Raw genomic sequence first — 18845 nt, forward strand, 5'->3', positions numbered from 1 at the left:
CTGCCTGACACATAGTATTGAAAAATGTTTAGCCTCATGGATGCTGCTAAAAATCCTGATGATGTTTTCTTACACCTGACATCTATTGCACTTCTGTCCGTCCTGAGAGACGGATCCTCACATGTGTGTCTCTCTGAGGTTTCTACATATTTTTACCTGTGAAAAGGGTTTTTAGTAGTTTTTCCTTACTCTTGTTGAGGGTTAAGGACAGAGGATGTCACACAATGTTAAAGCCCTATGAGACAAACTGTGATTTGTGAATGGGGCTATACAAATAAAACTTGATTGATTGATTGATTCTCTTGTTTACATGTGGAATAAGGTTCATTTATGAATATATAGTTATTCTCCCAATTGTCATGTCGCACCTTTGCCAGTAGATGGAGCCAAACAACAAGATATTAAATTACCCTGCCGGCATTATCTTCGTCTTCTCTGGGAATGGTTTCACGTTTGAATTTTTAAAAAGAAGATGTAGTTTTTACATGTTTGAGTAAAATATACAGTATGAAAAGTTGAGCTGATCCATTCAGACTTTTGCCAAATTAAGATGTAAAAAATGTTGAATGTCAAAAAAGAAAACGCCTTCATTGTCAAACTCTTGTCACAAAGAAATGTAATTGAGACTTGATATTTGACAGTTTAACCAATAACTTCTTACTCACAGATACAACCTAATATACAGAGCTCGAATTAAGAATTTAAAATTAAGTAAAACATAAAAATAAATGCACATCTTTTCTGAATTGTTAATTCTATAAAATAAAACATTTGACATTGGCAAACAGATAATAAGTGTGTGGTGTTGTGTGTTGTGTATGTCGTGGGGCTCCTGCACATTGTGAAGACGCAGCGTCCTCAGTGGAGGATTGTACCTGGACACACGTTCAGTTTGAGGTTCTCAGCGATGGTGCTGATGGCCATGAAGTCGGTGGTGTATTAGAAATGTTTCTCAACGGGTTTGGACGCTATATCACGAAGCTCCTCCTCCACAGCTTTCCCCACGCCCACAGCGTACATGGTGATGCCTGCGTACGTGCACACAAAGACCGTTCATCTGCAGCCACTCATCAACTAACAGATCCAGAGAACAGACCGTAGATCTTGCGTGGACCCTCTCACCGCTCGAGTCTTACCGGCTTCTTTGGGCATCTTGGCGAACTCGGTGATGTCATCCTGGGAGCGTCCGTCTGTGAAGACCAGTCCGATGCGTGGGATGTTGCGGCTGGCGGGACGAGCGCCCTCGGCCTCGGAGAAACTGTTCTCCAGCATGTGCTTCAGGGCCAGTCCCGTTATCGTCCCTTTCTCCATGTGCTCAACCTACACACACACAGAGATGAGTGGACAGGTTTCTGTTAAGGCCGGCGCATGCTTCTGCGTCGTCAGGGGCCCGAAGGCACGCAGCTGTAACGCAGGACTCGTTCTCATTCATGGTTCTCCAACCGTTGCGCGTGTTGCCATGCAATTCCCCGCCAGAACACTAGGCGCAGTAATGTTTTTTGTCGAAGTCGGCTCTTCTTCGTGTGTTGCACGAAGAAGAGCGATTTATTTACATCACCACGGCGGCTCCTCAGAGCTTTTTTCTGGTGGAAAAATCCGCCGGTTAGTGACGGGTTCTACTAGTGGACATAGTGTCGGATCTCTTCTGCCAAGTGCTCTTCTATCTGGTCCATATTCGTTCTTCTAAATCTTCCGTGGTTTCCGGGCATGAACCGGAAATGCGACTCCGGAAATGATGTAGTCAGCAGACCAATCACAGCCCTCGCGGGCGGGTGACGCTTGCGGGGCTTTGCCGTCTAGTTAGAAAAATTGGCCGACGCACGTAAGGACGTAGGAAGGGCCGTGAGGGGCCCGGAAGGGTTCTTGCGTCTCCGTTCCCGTGAAAACGCAGAAGCATGCGCCGGCCTTTAGTCTCAACCCACCGGGACCTGAGCAGGCGCTTCTCTTTGTATCTTTTTGCTTATTGTTGTTTTTGTTTCTTACTAGGTTGTTTTGCTCTTTCTTTTGTTCTTGTTGCACTGTGCCTGCGCTGCTGCTGTAAAACCCTCAAATTTCCCCACTGTGGGACTAATAATAAAGGATTCTATTTACCTGTTGGCGGCTCGTGAAATAAAATGTAGTGTGGACTGGGAGTTGGGTTAGGGTTAGGGTTAGCTAAAAACGATAAGATAAAAACTTTTATCTGAACTGTGTAATGATAATTAAATGATCACACTGTCTTTACGTCGCTCCAGAATGAATGGCAGGTTCTCAGGACGCTTTTTAATACTTTCTCCACACAGAGTCTGACATGAAAACATTAAACTGACAGCGTGAGTGGACACGTCCAAGGAGTCAACAACCTGAGACACAGCTGGAGGAGGAGGAGGAGGAGGAGGAGGAGGAGGAGGAGGAGGAGGAGGAGGAGGAGGAGGAGGAGGAGGAGGAGGAGGAGGAGGAGGAGGAGGAGGAGGAGGAGGAGGAGGAGGAGGAGGAGGAGGAGGAGGAGGAGGAGGAGGAGGAGGAGGAGGAGGAGGAGGAGGAGGGGGATATTCACCTGACACACACACACACACACACACATTCCTGCAGGGAGTGGCTGGTGGAGCTAATCTAAGTGAACAGAAGGAGACACTGGAGACGGAGACAGAGGAAACTTCCGTGTTGCTCCTCTGGAGACAGAACTTGGTGAAAACAGGTTGAAGTTTGTTGCTGAACTCTCAGGTTACATCCACTTCCTGTCAGTTACAGTTCCACCTCGTCGTTCCAACAAAAGAAAGTGTGTAACACACAATGATGTCATTATACTGCTCATTGTCAACATGAAAAAGAAGCGAACCTGGTTGACAAACTTTTTGACCAGCTCAAAGTTCTGAGGGCGGACGCTCTTGGAGCCGTGGATCAGAAGCACCAGGTCCATGTTGGCAGACTTGCAGGCTGAAGGAGAAAGAGACGGAGACTTTACGAAGGACCATAATACTCCATCATAGAAAAGCCTCTTCTACATAAATGCTGCTGCCATCATATTAAAACAGATATTGACCCAGTATCTTATATCATAAGAACTGTAACGTTTGGAAACCTGTGGATGTTTGTTTCTGTTTCTAGTTGTCGTCTTCCAGGTGACTCCAGCAGGAGCTGCCACGAATCTCCACAGGAAGTCACCGGGTCACAGGCCTCTCTATTTTCTATGGTTTTCTTAGTTAAGTATGTATGAGTTAAGTATTTTGTGTTAATACTTAAACAATCGTGTGTTTTTCTTTGAAGCAAATAAAAACTGTTTTTTTGACGTCACGATTCTCCAATAAGCTTTGAGATCAACTTGTTTTATACTGTTTGTGAATAAAACACTAAATGAAAACTTACATTTCCAATAAATCCAATGAAAAGATGATCAAGGCTTTGGTCAAGTTTTTTGTGAAATAGAATTTAAACTCACATCAGTTTTATTTCTTTTTTTCATAGAAAGCAGTTTCTATGGTGGAATTCCAGTTAATCCTGTTTCGACTTGATGGGAAAACCATGTTGTCTGCAGCCAGGTACTCTGGCTCTTTGCTGACACCTTTTGTTATTCTGTATTCTGTCAGTGCTTATTTCACCAAGCATATTTTTTGGATTTAATCAAATTTATCTAAAATAGTCTGTTTTGTAACTTAGAAATACCTCTTTCATAGTAGGAGAATTTTCCTCCCTCATCGTCCTTGATGCATGTTGATGGCGGCAGTGGCCTGAAGAACCCCTCTACCATGGATGCTCTTTTATGGAGCACCATAGACCCGTGTATGGCAAAATCACAGGTTAAGCAGTAAAGTGTTCTTGGTAGACAATCATGACACCTCACTACGGCAGTCTTTTGTCTGCAGTGCTGACAAAGTCCCTCTTTAGGCTTCTCAGATAATAACATCTGATTAACCATAAAAGGCCTTAACAAAGTCCACTTTTCCAAGGTGGATGTTTGCCTATCCTTCCACTTTGAAGGGAGGGGTTCTGCAGTAGGAGATCCCAAGAGGTTTTGCACTTCCTGGATGAGGGAGTCTTGACAGGGGGGAATTAAGGGGTCGAGGTTAGGAGAATAACAGATGTAAAGATGGGGTAAATATATCTAGAGTGTATCACTTCATTACAAACAAGAAGAAAAAAAACTACCTATGTTTTGGACTGTCCCAGTATCCATCTGTTGTCCACTAGTAGATGGAGCACTTGAAGGGTCGTGCTTCCCAAGGCATCTGCAGAAGGATGGAATAACATTTGATATCTTGCTTGAGGAGACATAAAGTATGGTTTTGAATGAACAAAAAGGAAAAAAACTACGAACCAGTGGCTGGACGGCGCTTCCTTTTCTCTCCTGTTCTTCTCCTTTTTGGGAGAGGTTGCCCTTCCTGGTCCTCATCAAGCCAAACAAACTGGTCTGTCCCAGTTTTGGATGTTGCTGCAACTCCTTTAGCTTCAGTTGGATTCTCCTGGATTCAAGAATTGAGACACAAAGCATACTATTTATTACTTAAAACTTTATTACAACATACAAACATCTTGTTATGAACAAAACCATCATTGTCGTATTACATAAATTCAACCAAATTGATCTTGTATAGTCCAATAATGTTAGACAAAAAAATCCCTTGTTAATCTAAATAGTTAATAATTCTAAGTTCAATCATATACCATCCTGTATTTTAGAAAACAAAATCAAACTTCATACACACACACAACACCAATAGTGAAAGGCCTTTCCGGGATTGCAGAGTCCCTAGCAACCACCTTAGGAACGACAATTTTCTGCCGAGATCGGACAAAATCTTCATGATAACTAACAAAACGTAGATCATAAGCATGAACTGGCTGAAGATTATGGAAGCAAAGAGCACATTTCTAGTAGAAATGGTGTCAGAATGTATTTTAATTCCCAAACAAAGTTACAAAATGACATTTTTATCTGACAAATCGAGGATTGTCCGCCATGTTTTCGTTTGCACAGACGGGAACTTGGGAGTCACGTGACGTGAAAACACGCCAATGCAAAACAATGGGCAGACCAAACGTTAGCATCTCACAATCTGATAGGCCAGATTGTGAGATGGAAACGTTGACACTAAACGTTTTCTGATGAGACTGTAATTGCCGATAGTTATCTGTTAGTGTTCTTGTTTTGTGTCTTGTTAAAAGACTTTTGTTATATTAAATTACCTTTTATTTTATACCTCTGCCTCCTGGGTTCATCTCTTGCTCAACTTACCATGACACATTATGAAGAAAAGAAATGTTATGTAAGGACTGTGTTCAAAAACTTGCCAGAAACAGATGTGAAATGGATAAGGAGCTTTATTGGGGAAGAAGAGTTTAAAAAGTATTTGTGGACGATAGCACTGTTATTGAAATAATAAATGGAGATGTGAATGAGGTGAAAATGAATTTTGGTTAACAGGGATGTTTGTTTTTGTTTTTTTTTAATTTTCTGTTTTCTGTGTTTCCTGTGAAGTATGAGATAAGCATGTTAAATGTACAAGCCCTGAACGGGGCAGGCAATTCATGAAGTTTGTAAAAAAGTAATGTACATGTAATGAATGTAAACTCAAAATAATTTTGATGACAGTAATACAAAATAATCAAAAAACGCCTGTTCTCGTCTGATCTCAGAAGCTAAGTAGGTTTGGGCCTGGTTAGTACTTGGATGGGAGACTGCCCTGGAACACCTTTTTCCACCTCTCTTTGCAAACAGCAGAGGGTCGTGCTGCTACTTGAGAGCCACATATCTTAGAAAGATCAGAAAAGATTCACCATGAAAGAAAAACAGGATATTGAATCCGCACAGAGTGAACATAGAAAAAACTGTTCACTAAAAATAACACTAATATTAGCACATCATTCTCAAAATGTAATATTTGGATAGGGCGATGAGAGAGCAGGGAGTTTACTCAACATCAAGGAAAATACAATAAATGAAACCTTGACATCATTACTGAAGCTAATGATTGAATGTTCTGAGGATGTTTTTCCTTGCATTATTACGACAAAATTGCAAACACAGCAGCGGATCAGCCCCCACTTGTTACACCTGTGTTGTCCCTGGAAGAAGATCCTTATATCTAATGTGCCCCCGTTTCTGAAAAATTATCTCTTAGACATGGACAATTAATGTCCCCTATAAAGATAATCCCCATTTTTTGTAGATCTCCACATCTCAAACATGTCATGTCGTTCAGGAGACACGTGTTCATGGTGCTAAAGAAGAGTGAGGAAGAATTAAACCTGGTTTTTAGTTTTAAAATAGAGGAGTTTAACTACAAGGTGCATGTTACATCAGGTAATATGAAATGTTTTGGCTGTGGGAAAGAGGGACACCTGATCCGTTTTTGCCCAGAAAAAGCCGGTGAGAGCCAGTCGGCTGCCTCCGGAGTGGGCCACTCGCCTGCCTCGGCCGGTGGTGGTTCCGTTGCTTCCGCACCGGCCCCCCCGCCTGCCTTGGGGGATGCTGAGGCATGGAGCCACAGAGCGACACACCGGTTTCACAGGAGGAGAACAGTGAGGACGTCCATCAGGAGAACGAGGTCAGAAATACTCACACAGACACTAGAGGAGCAGAGGCAGAGCTCCCTGATGAGGAGGAGTTTTTGATGGAGTAAGATCTTCTCAAACTTTCAGCCAAAAGAAAAAAAAAAAAAAACAAGACAAATAGTGACCAAGCAAAAAAAGTATCAAAGATAAACCAACCGTGTTCTTCCCCTCAGTCAGAGGACAGTTTAACAGAAACACAGGAGAACATGCAGGAGGATAGAAAGAGGGATGTTTACTCCTTCACCGGAATCCAGAATTTTTTACAAAACACTAAGGGCACAAGACTGGTTAGAGTGGAGGACTTCTTCCCAGACTTGAGACTTTCCCTCGACACAGTGAGGTTTCTCATGGGGAGATCTGAAGATACCCACCAACCGACCTTCACAGATCAGGAAGTTTTCCGCCTGAAAAAACGAATGTCTAAAGTCCGAGCCCAAATGGCCAGTTAATGTTTAAACCCTGTATTCTTTTTCCTCTGTCTGTTTTGATCCTCTACGTTTTTTTGTCTAAAGAAACTCTCATCCTCAACATGTGTGATAACAAACTGGGCTCTTTAAATATGAATGGCGCCAGAGGAGATGAGAAGAGAGCTGCTCTGTTTCAACCTCTTCAACAACCCGGTGTCCTCCATGCTGTGGCATCGACTGGCATGTGTGCCCCCCCCCCCCCAGCACGTCTGCTGGCCAGAGTACTGGCTGTGATGGTGGACTTCTTCAGGGACCGTCTGCACTGGGTTCCACAGAGTGTCCTCTTTCTACCTAAGGAGGAGGGGGGACATGGATTTGTCCACTTGGCGAGCAGGGGGGTCGCTTTCAGGCTCATGCGCGTCCAAAGACTCCTGACTGGTCCTGGGGATCTGGCCTGGGGTCCAGCTGAGCTGATCCAGCTCTTCAGGCACTCATATATTATTTTTCCTTTATTATTTTTGCAGTCAATCCTGGGCGGAGGCCGTGCTCTCTGCAGGCGTTTCAGGGTTTCGGTCGCTGATTTGTGCCTTAAATCGCCTCGAGCCCGGCACGGCTTCCGAAGATTAGTAAGGGGCAAATTTTTACAAGGCAGGTTCCGGGGAAGATTTGTTTTTGTGGGGTAAGGCTTGGTGTTCACTGTGTGTGTGCTGTCAGACATTAATATTTTCATATTGCTGAAGTTTGCGGTGCGTCTCTGAGATGGCGGCGTTTGATTTAGATGTGTTTATTTCCAACCCATCACAGCTCCTGCTCGTCTAAAGCTCTGCAGACTGATGAGGTGACGTCTGATGACAGAACTGTTGTTTAAATGTTTGTTTATTTGTTGTGTAATATTTGTTTGTGTCGATTTTCAGACGCTGACGACCGACGTCGGAAACCTGCAGCGAGACAAGTGGTGAGAAACACACGAGACCAATCGGAGACAAGCTTGGACGTACAAGTCGTCATGTTTGTTTGTCGTCAGGCTGCTGGAGCAGGAGATGCAGGAGTGGAGACTCACCGTCCAATCAGAACACAGCATCCTGGAGGACAGGTGCTCCGAGATGGAGGTTACCATGGAAACACTGAGGCAACAGAACGTCAGTCTGCAGATTCTGCTCGCTCAGGTAAATCAGTCACATGATCACAGGGGATTGGACCTGACCCTCCCCCTATCAGAACATGAGCTGCTGTGATTGTTTTTAATTTTCTTCTTTCCTTCAGACTTTGAACAAGACGGAGGATCAACAACCCGCCAGTGACACGCCACACGCCAGTGACACGCCACAAGCCAGTGACACGCCACACGCCAGTGACACGCCACACGCCAGTGATACGCCACACGCCAGTGACACGCCACACGCCAGTGACACGCCACACGCCAGTGACACGCCACAAGCCAGTGACACGCCACACGCCAGTGATACGCCACACGCCAGTGACACGCCACACGCCAGTGACACGCCACAAGCCAGTGACACGCCACAAGACAGTGACACGCCACAAGCCAGTGACACGCCACACGCCAGTGATACGCCACACGCCAGTGACACGCCACACGCCAGTGACACGCCACACGCCAGTGACACGCCACAAGCCAGTGACACGCCACAAGCCAGTGACACGCCACAAGCCAGTGACACGCCACAAGCCAGTGACACGCCACAAGCCAGTGACACGCCACACGCCAGTGACACGCCACACGCCAGTGACACGCCACAAGCCAGTGACACGCCACAAGCCAGTGACACGCCACAAGCCAGTGACACGCCACACGCCAGTGACACGCCACACGCCAGTGACACGCCACAAGCCAGTGACACGCCACAAGCCAGTGACATGCCACACGCCAGTGACACGCCACAAACCAGTGACACGCCACAAGCCAGTGACACGCCACACGCCAGTGACACGCCACAAACCAGTGATACGCCACAAGCCAGTGACACGCCACAAGCCAGTGACACGCCACACGCCAGTGACACGCCACAAGCCAGTGACACGCCACAAACCAGTGACACGCCACAAGCCAGTGACATGCCACACGCCAGTGACACGCCACAAACCAGTGACACGCCACAAGCCAGTGACACGCCACACGCCAGTGACACGCCACACGCCAGTGACACGCCACACGCCAGTGACACGCCACAAGCCAGTGACACGCCACAAGCCAGTGACACGCCACACGCCAGTGACACGCCACACGCCAGTGACACGCCACAAGCCAGTGACACGCCACAAGCCAGTGACACGCCACACGCCAGTGACACGCCACACGCCAGTGACACGCCACACGCCAGTGACACGCCACAAGCCAGTGACACGCCACAATCCAGTGACACGCCACACGCCAGTGACACGCCACACGCCAGTGACACGCCACACGCCAGCGCTGACACGGAGAAAACGGGTGAGATGACATCACCTCTGACACAGAGATGAACTCAGAGGAGGACAACGAACATGTGATGGACGGGTGGAGTGAAGACGAAAGTCGAACTCCATCTCCCACAATCCACCAGGGGGTGTCTCCAGCACATGAAGGCCACTGTGAGGAGGGGTCTTTGGGTGACAGGCATCTCTGTCGTCCAATAGAACGAGAGGAAGGAGACACCTGTCGTCCTGAAGAGCTGCTCCAACAAACTGTCGACAGACTGAAGACTGAGATGGAGACAGACAGGTGGAGAGACAGACAGACAGGTGAGTCACAGACAGACAGGTGAGTCACAGACAGACAGGTGGAGAGACACACAGACAGGTGAGTCACAGACAGACAGGTGTAGAGACAGACAGACAGGTGAGTCACAGACAGACAGGTGGAGAGACAGACAGACAGGTGAGTCACAGACAGACAGGTGGAGAGACAGACAGACAGGTGAGTCACAGACAGACAGGTGAGTCACAGACAGACAGGTGGAGAGACAGGCAGACAGGTGAGTCACAGACAGACAGGTGGAGAGACAGACAGACAGGTGAGTCACAGACAGACAGGTGGAGAGACAAACAGACAGGTGAGTCACAGACAGACAGGTGGAGAGACACACAGACAGGTGAGTCACAGACAGACAGGTGAGTCACAGACAGACAGGTGGAGAGACACACAGACAGGTGAGTCACAGACAGACAGGTGTAGAGACAGACAGACAGGTGAGTCACAGACAGACAGGTGGAGAGACAGACAGACAGGTGAGTCACAGACAGACAGGTGGAGAGACAGACAGACAGGTGAGTCACAGACAGACAGGTGAGTCACAGACAGACAGGTGGAGAGACAGGCAGACAGGTGAGTCACAGACAGACAGGTGGAGAGACAGACAGACAGGTGAGTCACAGACAGACAGGTGGAGAGACAAACAGACAGGTGAGTCACAGACAGACAGGTGGAGAGACAGACAGACAGGTGAGTCACAGACAGACAGGTGGAGAGGCAGACAGACAGGTGAGTCACAGACAGACAGGTGGAGAGACAGACAGACAGGTGAGTCACAGACAGACAGGTGGAGAGACAGACAGACAGGTGAGTCACAGACAGACAGGTGGAGAGGCAGACAGACAGGTGAGTCACAGACAGACAGGTGGAGAGACAGACAGACAGGTGAGTCACAGACAGACAGGTGGAGAGACAGACAAACAGGTGGAGAGACAGACAGACAGGTGAGTCACAGACAGACAGGTGGAGAGACAGACAAACAGGTGGAGAGACAGACAGACAGGTGAGTCACAGACAGACAGGTGAGTCACAGACAGACAGGTGGAGAGACAGACAGACAGGTGAGTCACAGACAGACAGGTGGAGAGACAAACAGACAGGTGAGTCACAGACAGACAGGTGGAGAGACAGACAGACAGGTGAGTCACAGACAGACAGGTGGAGAGGCAGACAGACAGGTGAGTCACAGACAGACAGGTGAGTCACAGACAGACAGGTGGAGAGACAGACAGACAGGTGAGTCACAGACAGACAGGTGGAGAGACAGACAGACAGGTGAGTCACAGACAGACAGGTGAGTCACAGACAGACAGGTGGAGAGACAGACAGACAGGTGAGTCACAGACAGACAGGTGGAGAGACAGACAGACAGGTGGAGAGACAGACAGACAGGTGAGTCACAGACAGACAGGTGAGTCACAGACAGACAGGTGGAGAGACAGACAGACAGGTGAGTCACAGACAGACAGGTGGAGAGACAGACAGACAGGTGAGTCACAGACAGACAGGTGGAGAGACAGACAGACAGGTGAGTCACAGACAGACAGGTGGAGAGACAGACAGACAGACAGACAGACAGACAGACAGGTGGAGAGATAGACAGACAGGTGAGTCACAGACAGACAGGTGGAGAGACAGACAGACAGGTGGAGAGACAGACAGACAGGTGAGTCACAGACAGACAGGTGGAGAGACAGACAGACAGACAGACAGGTAAGTCACAGACAGACAGGTGGAGAGACAGACAGACAGGTGAGTCACAGACAGACAGGTGGAGAGACAGACAGACAGGTGAGTCACAGACAGACAGGTGAGTCACAGACAGACAGGTGGAGAGACAGACAGACAGGTGAGTCACAGACAGACAGGTGGAGAGACAGACAGACAGGTGAGTCACAGACAGACAGGTGAGTCACAGACAGACAGGTGGAGAGACAGACCGACAGGTGAGTCACAGACAGACAGGTGGAGAGACAGACAGACAGGTGGAGAGACAGACAGACAGGTGAGTCACAGACAGACAGGTGAGTCACAGACAGACAGGTGGAGAGACAGACAGACAGGTGAGTCACAGACAGACAGGTGGAGAGACAGACAGACAGGTGGAGAGACAGACAGACAGGTGAGTCACAGACAGACAGGTGAGTCACAGACAGACAGGTGGAGAGACAGACAGACAGGTGAGTCACAGACAGACAGGTGGAGAGACAGACAGACAGGTGAGTCACAGACAGACAGGTGGAGAGACAGACAGACAGGTGAGTCACAGACAGACAGGTGGAGAGACAGACAGACAGACAGGTGGAGAGATAGACAGACAGGTGAGTCACAGACAGACAGGTGGAGAGACAGACAGACAGGTGGAGAGACAGACAGACAGGTGAGTCACAGACAGACAGGTGGAGAGACAGACAGACAGACAGACAGGTAAGTCACAGACAGACAGGTGGAGAGACAGACAGACAGGTGAGTCACAGACAGACAGGTGGAGAGACAGACAGACAGGTGAGTCACAGACAGACAGGTGGAGAGACAGACAGACAGGTGAGTCACAGACAGACAGGTGGAGAGACAGACAGACAGGTGAGTCACAGACAGACAGGTGGAGAGACAGACAGACAGACAGACAGACAGACAGACAGACAGACAGACAGACAGACAGACAGACAGACAGACAGACAGGTGGAGAGATAGACAGACAGGTGAGTCACAGACAGACAGGTGGAGAGACAGACAGACAGACAGACAGGTAAGTCACAGACAGACAGGTGGAGAGACAGACAGACAGGTGAGTCACAGACAGACAGGTGAGTCACAGACAGACAGGTGGAGAGACAGACAGACAGGTGAGTCACAGACAGACAGGTGGAGAGACAGACAGACAGGTGAGTCACAGACAGACAGGTGAGTCACAGACAGACAGGTGGAGAGACAGACCGACAGGTGAGTCACAGACAGACAGGTGGAGAGACAGACAGACAGGTGGAGAGACAGACAGACAGGTGAGTCACAGACAGATAGGTGGAGAGACAGACAGACAGGTGAGTCACAGACAGACAGGTGGAGAGACAGACAGACAGGTGGAGAGACAGACAGACAGGTGAGTCACAGACAGACAGGTGAGTCACAGACAGACAGGCGAGTCGCAGACAGACAGGTGAGTCACAGACAGACAGGTGGAGAGACAGACAGACAGGTGAGTCACAGACAGACAGGTGGAGAGACAGACAGACAGGTGGAGAGACAGACAGACAGGTGGAGAGACAGACAGACAGGTGGAGAGACAGACAGACAGGTGGAGAGACAGACAGACAGGTGAGTCACAGACAGACAGGTGGAGAGACAGACAGACAGGTGAGTCACAGACAGACAGGTGGAGAGACAGACAGACAGGTGGAGAGACAGACAGACAGGCGAGTCACAGACAGACAGGTGAGTCACAGACAGACAGGCGAGTCGCAGACAGACAGGTGAGTCACAGACAGACAGGTGGAGAGACAGACAGACAGGTGAGTCACAGACAGACAGGTGGAGAGACAGACAGACAGGTGGAGAGACAGACAGACAGGTGGAGAGACAGACAGACAGGTGGAGAGACAGACAGACAGGTGGAGAGACAGACAGACAGGCGAGTCGCAGACAGACAGGTGGAGAGACAGACTTGTGAGTGTTTGTTTTAAACAAAATGATTAGAAATGTTTTCGTGTTCAGGTGACATGAAGGGGGCGGAGCTTGTGGAGGCTGCAGAGCGGGTGGGAGGCTCAGTTCAACACCTGGTGGTCGCAGTGAGAACTACACACTCTGACAGATGAGTCGTGTTCAGGTAATAAAATGTTTTTATTCAACGTTAACAGGGTTTTTAAATAAAGGTAAAAAACATCATGTGAGCTGTAGAACGTTATCTTCTTCTTGACCTGCTACTTCAACCTTTGCACATGATCCATGTTCGGTTTGATCCGTCTTTTCAAATTATTTGCACGTATTGAATAAATTGTGTATTTCTGAAATCTCAGCCTCTCGTCCCGGTTATTCTGGATATATGTGCTGGACCCGATTGACATTCAACTCTCACCCTAAACCTTTTTGACCACTACACAAACACCATTTATTTCAAAACCCTACTGCTGGGTAGAGAAGTCGGCTGGTATGAGACATGTTTCCTGTGAAGAATTGAAGAGGGAAGTTGCTTAAGTAGAGAGGACGTTTGATGTGGAGGTTTCACAGCAACTCAAACAGTGTGTTTGGAAAGAGATTTGTTCTGTTTGCAGATTGTTGGAAACAGTTTTGAAGATGATGACAATCCTCTTGTTACTCAGTGTCCTCTTTGTTACAGGTGAGCTGTTGGTTAAGTTACTTGAATCAATTATAACTGGAAATTCTCAGCTAAAGGAGAAGTGTGTAGAGTTGTGACTGAAAAAGGTTAAACACAACATGACAGACGATGCTGATCTTTGTCCTTACACTTTGTTTACAGGAGCTTTGGCTGTTTGTCCTCCTCCATCAGATCTCAACATCACTGCACCAAAGACCATGGAAGCACTGAGTGGATCCTGTTTGCAGATCCCCTGTAAATTTAGTGCTAAACCAGAACAAAGTTTTACAGGCAACAACGTCGGTGTGTGGATTAAAAGGGACACCAGATTTGGAATATTTCCAAACAATGTGATCTTCAATGGCAGCAGGTCAGACAACGTCTATGAAGTGAACATTACTGGAGATCTGAACCAGAAAGACTGCACCAGTGTATTTTTCGGTTTGAAAAAAAACGACACAGATGAATACTTCTTCAGAGTTGAAGGACAATCGTTCAGAGCAACAGCTGGTTGTCATCCTCTTCAAATAAACATTACAGGTAAGAGAGATTGTGATTTTCAATCAACCAAACAGATTTTATTTGCACGGCACTTATCATCAGGTCTTCCTTACTCTTGTTGAGGGGCAAGAACGGAGGATATCATACCTTATTAAGATCTATGAGCTAAGTTTGGATTTGTGAATGTGAATATGAGACAATACAAAACGCAATCCACCCATTTTTCAGAAGGAGGAAGACAATATTTTCAGGAAGTGAGCAAATCTCAGAACTTTAAAATGAGGAAATACCATGGTCAGTACAGACGGATGTTAAAATTAGAAATATCACATCATAAAAAAGTAAAAGAGATGTGAAAAGAATCAATATAGATAAGTATATGAATATACAAATTAAACAAAAACAAAAAATATTAAAATGTTTATCTAATATAAGTATATATCTGTAAAACAGGTATAATGAGTATTATACATGTGTATATATATATATAATATTATATACTCACCTTTACTGTGAAACATGTAATTAAATTAAATAATTACACAACAGTGACAGTTGTAATCATTACACTGATGACGTACTCGCTGAGCACAGCTGAGAAGGTAGAGTTTACATTAAAAGGATCAAAGTTCCAGAAGTTTGATCATCAATACAAAGTGTGATGTGTTTTTGGTGAATAATGTTTGATTTCACAGATGATCCTCCAATACCCAATATTGAAATGTCAGGTGACCTGAGGGAGGGGGAGTCTCTCAACGTGACCTGCTCAGCTCCCACCCCCTGTCCTGCATCCCCCCCCGAACTAACCTGGGACAACAAACCACCGCCTCACAACCACATACAGGGAAATGCTGATGGAACCTTTTCAACTCAAATCCAAGTAAACATCAGTCTGTCAGACATACATGATGGATGCAACATCACCTGCTCGGCCAAATATCCTGAACGTGTGAAGTCAACTCAACACAAAGTGACTCTCAACATTTCCTGTGAGTCGACCACAGTTTGTCTTTGAATCATGAAGATCTCAATTGGAAAATCTGATGCCTCTGTTCTCTACTACAACTGTGTTAAATCCTTCCCAGATGCCCCCAAGGACACGTTGGCATCCGTTAGTCGGTCACTGTCGGCAGGTGGATGGGTGAACCTGACCTGCACCAGCAGAGCCAATCCTTCCGTCCACCACTTCACTTGGTTCAAGAGGAACCCGGACGGAGCCACAAACGTGTCTGAAGGAGCCGTTTACAGTGTCAGTGCCACAGATGGAGGAGTTTATTTCTGTGAGGCGAATAATACTCTTGGTGGTCAGAGGTCACCCAACATTCACCTGAAGGGTAAATATTCACAAATGTAAATCTCATCGACTGCTTTCTCATTTTATTCTTCTGTTTGTCTAATGTTCTGGGCGCACTTGGAATGTGATACAGTGCCGTATTGTGAGGTTTATAAGAAGCAGGAAACAAATAAGGCAAAGCAGGTTGGTGCGACAGAATAATTAGTGACAAACCTTGTTAGCAGATAGAACTCAATAATACAAAATACACAAACATCAAGAACAAGGAAAAGAAACACAATGATAACAAGCGTGAGTGAACAAGATGCAAATGTGCAAACTGAACAGATGAACCAACAGAGAAGAGGGGGAAGAAGTAATGGAAGGATAATCCCAGAGAAAAACAACTTTGACCCAATGGGATAGTTATTCTGTTTTTTTTGTCCGAACCCAATCTGAGCTATAATTTATGTGGCTGTTCTGACTTTTTGTTACTGTCCCACACACACTTCAAATAGCCCTTTACGTAGTCATGGTTATCAATACATTTTTTCCTCTCTTCATTCAAGAGTGTGGACTTTCAGTTTCAGAGCAGCACTTATAGTGTTCATGTTCAGATTTTGAGTGCTTTCACTCTAAACCCTTGCAGTCAAACATACTCTGCTTGTGCCCAAACTGTGCACTTGCCCGAAGACATTTTGTTGCTTAGACAGATTTTCTTCCCCCCCACTGCAGCTCTTCTCCTCGTGCTCATGCTGCTTCTCTGCATGTGAAATGTCCACTCCCTGACTCTTTCCTCTCTTTGAGTTTATTGTGCAACCGTTCTGTTACATTTCCCAAACAAAATTTAACAACAATGTTTAAACAATGTTTAAATTGAACAAATGTGGAACACAGCAGGGCAGGGAAGAAATCTCTGAGGAGGAAATCTCCACAAAGATAGGAAATAAAGCAAGAGAGCGACATACAAGGAAACATGGACCCAAATTAAAATAAGAACTACTAAACGCAAAGCCCAAAAAACTTTAATATATAAGAAATATTATATATCAAGCAGTCCTGCTGCAATCAAAGTCTATGGTCAGCAGCCGGCAAGATCAGGATCCAGCATCAAGATGGGATCCACTATAGTCCACAGTCATTGTCCACTGCCGCCAGTTAGGATCCATCATCAGCTGCCGCCTCGGTCCTGGTCCACCACCGTTATCTGATGCCAACACGATAAAGAATATGCCAAACTGGATCCACCAGACCCAACAAATTAAAGTCTCACAATAATTAATCAAGAGCCCCCAACACAACTTCATACCAGTAGCTGAGCACAGCTTCATCACATCAGTGCTTGTCCACAATGAATCACGTCTTCTCTCAGGGTAACCAACCTCCTCCTGTTCTCCATCAGAACCTCTACGATGGGAACCAGTTGTTGGAGGAATTGCTGGGAGCGTCCTTCTCGTCTGCTCAATTATCTTCGTTTGGTGAGTTTCTAAAATCAAAACATGTTTCATGACTTGTTTACTGATGCTGACATTTTATACTTAACTTTAAACTCACGATGACTCATCTAAAATCCTGTCGTGTTTTCCAGGTATTTGAGGTCAAGACATCCAGCAGTACAACAGACTCAGGTGGGAAAACATATAATAAGACAGTCGTCATATTTCCATGGAAACAATATGCTGATATTAACCAGATTTCACATACGGTTATCAGCGACACATGAACCGAGTTGGTGTTAAACAAGAGCTGTGACTGTCAGATGTTCATCCATTCCAGAGCAACAAAGGACTTAATCCTTACGGGTGGAACCTTCCCGAGCCAAACTATCCCATGTGTCTTTGTGCTTCTGTGACAAACTGGGGGGGGGCAAGTGACGAGACCAAAATGTCCCAAGTTGACACTTTTAAATGTTAGTGTCAGGCATCAACTTCACCGAACAGCTTATTTTACACTTGTTAAAAATGAGAAGGGAAATTAAAACTGTGTCCAACTGCAGCTCTGTTGCTACGGGACAGCATTAAGGGTGAAGCAGATCACAGATATATTCTAATATTCTATTAGCATTTCACCTAAAAATCATAATTATAATAGCCTGATTATTGGTGTCCATTTAAATGTTGTCAGTGACTATAATACCTTTAGCAGTGTCTGTGCTGAGACATAATCTGATTTTAACCACCTGAATATTTTTCTGGTGATGACTTATGTTGACATCATGTTTCCTGTTGGATTTATTTTTGTTAGAGTCAAACAGGAGAAGAGCTGGTCCTCACAAACTCAGCCACAAGAAACGAGGAAGAACGCCTCCATTACGGTGAGATCGACTTCTCCAGGCAACGAGCTGTTCTGTCCTCAGACTCCCTGCGGGACCGTGAGCAGCAGCAGGACACGGTATACGCACAAGTGAAAGTGAGAACTCCAAAGACCTCTACGCAGAAGTAAAGAAAATAATTGTCATGTGTGTCTGTGTGAAAACAAATGATAAAAACACATCAAACTGCTTTTATTTGTATTTATCTGTGATTTTTTCTTATTTTTTTTTTAGCTTCATTCAAATAAAAGTCCCAAAGGCTTAAATACTGAGTCTACACACATAAGATCATATTTTAAGTTAAATTGTGTTAGTTTTTAAAAGTATCCTGTTATGTACAAACTGTGTCATATTCTTATATATTATTAATCATATATATTTTTTTGTAAAACTGGAGACTTAACCCTGAAATACAAAATGTAGGACTCTGTCTTTTTGAGGACATTTTGATAAAGTGAGAAAGTGATCACAGCGAGCTAAACACTCATCAAAATCACGACTGTTTTCTGTCCTAGCTCCTAAATGGTGGAATGAGCTCCCACTCGACATCCGGACATCTGAAAGTTTACACATCTTCCGCCGAAAACTAAAAACACACCTCTTCCGACTGTACCTTGTTCTTGGTTTGTACCCTCAGGGTTGAATGCAATTATTGTAAGTCGCTTTGTATAAAAGCGTCAGCTAAATGAAATGTAATGAAATGTAATGTGATCCATCCCATCTGACATGGAGGAGGCAGGGTTCATTTTTCCAGTATC

General features: G+C 45.9%; 1 protein-coding gene and 1 pseudogene across 1 annotated transcript; one reads left to right on the forward strand and one right to left on the reverse strand.

Moving 5' to 3' along the window:
• Positions 1-858: 858 nt before the first annotated feature.
• On the reverse strand, positions 859-3727 carry LOC133027204 (matrilin-4-like; annotated as a pseudogene).
• Positions 3728-13969: 10242 nt separating this feature from the next.
• Positions 13970-18218, forward strand: LOC133027206 (sialoadhesin-like). The gene is made up of 7 exons (XM_061094237.1): positions 13970-14023; positions 14165-14542; positions 15199-15492; positions 15589-15837; positions 17179-17254; positions 17365-17404; positions 18021-18218. Exons 1-7 carry the CDS (start codon positions 13981-13983, stop codon positions 18216-18218), a joined length of 1278 nt encoding a protein of 425 aa, XP_060950220.1. The 5' UTR covers positions 13970-13980.
• The last annotated feature ends 627 nt before the right edge of the window (positions 18219-18845 follow it).

This window comes from Limanda limanda, chromosome 20, assembly GCF_963576545.1.
Source record: "Limanda limanda chromosome 20, fLimLim1.1, whole genome shotgun sequence".
In the NCBI taxonomy this organism is placed as follows: domain Eukaryota; kingdom Metazoa; phylum Chordata; class Actinopteri; order Pleuronectiformes; family Pleuronectidae; genus Limanda; species Limanda limanda.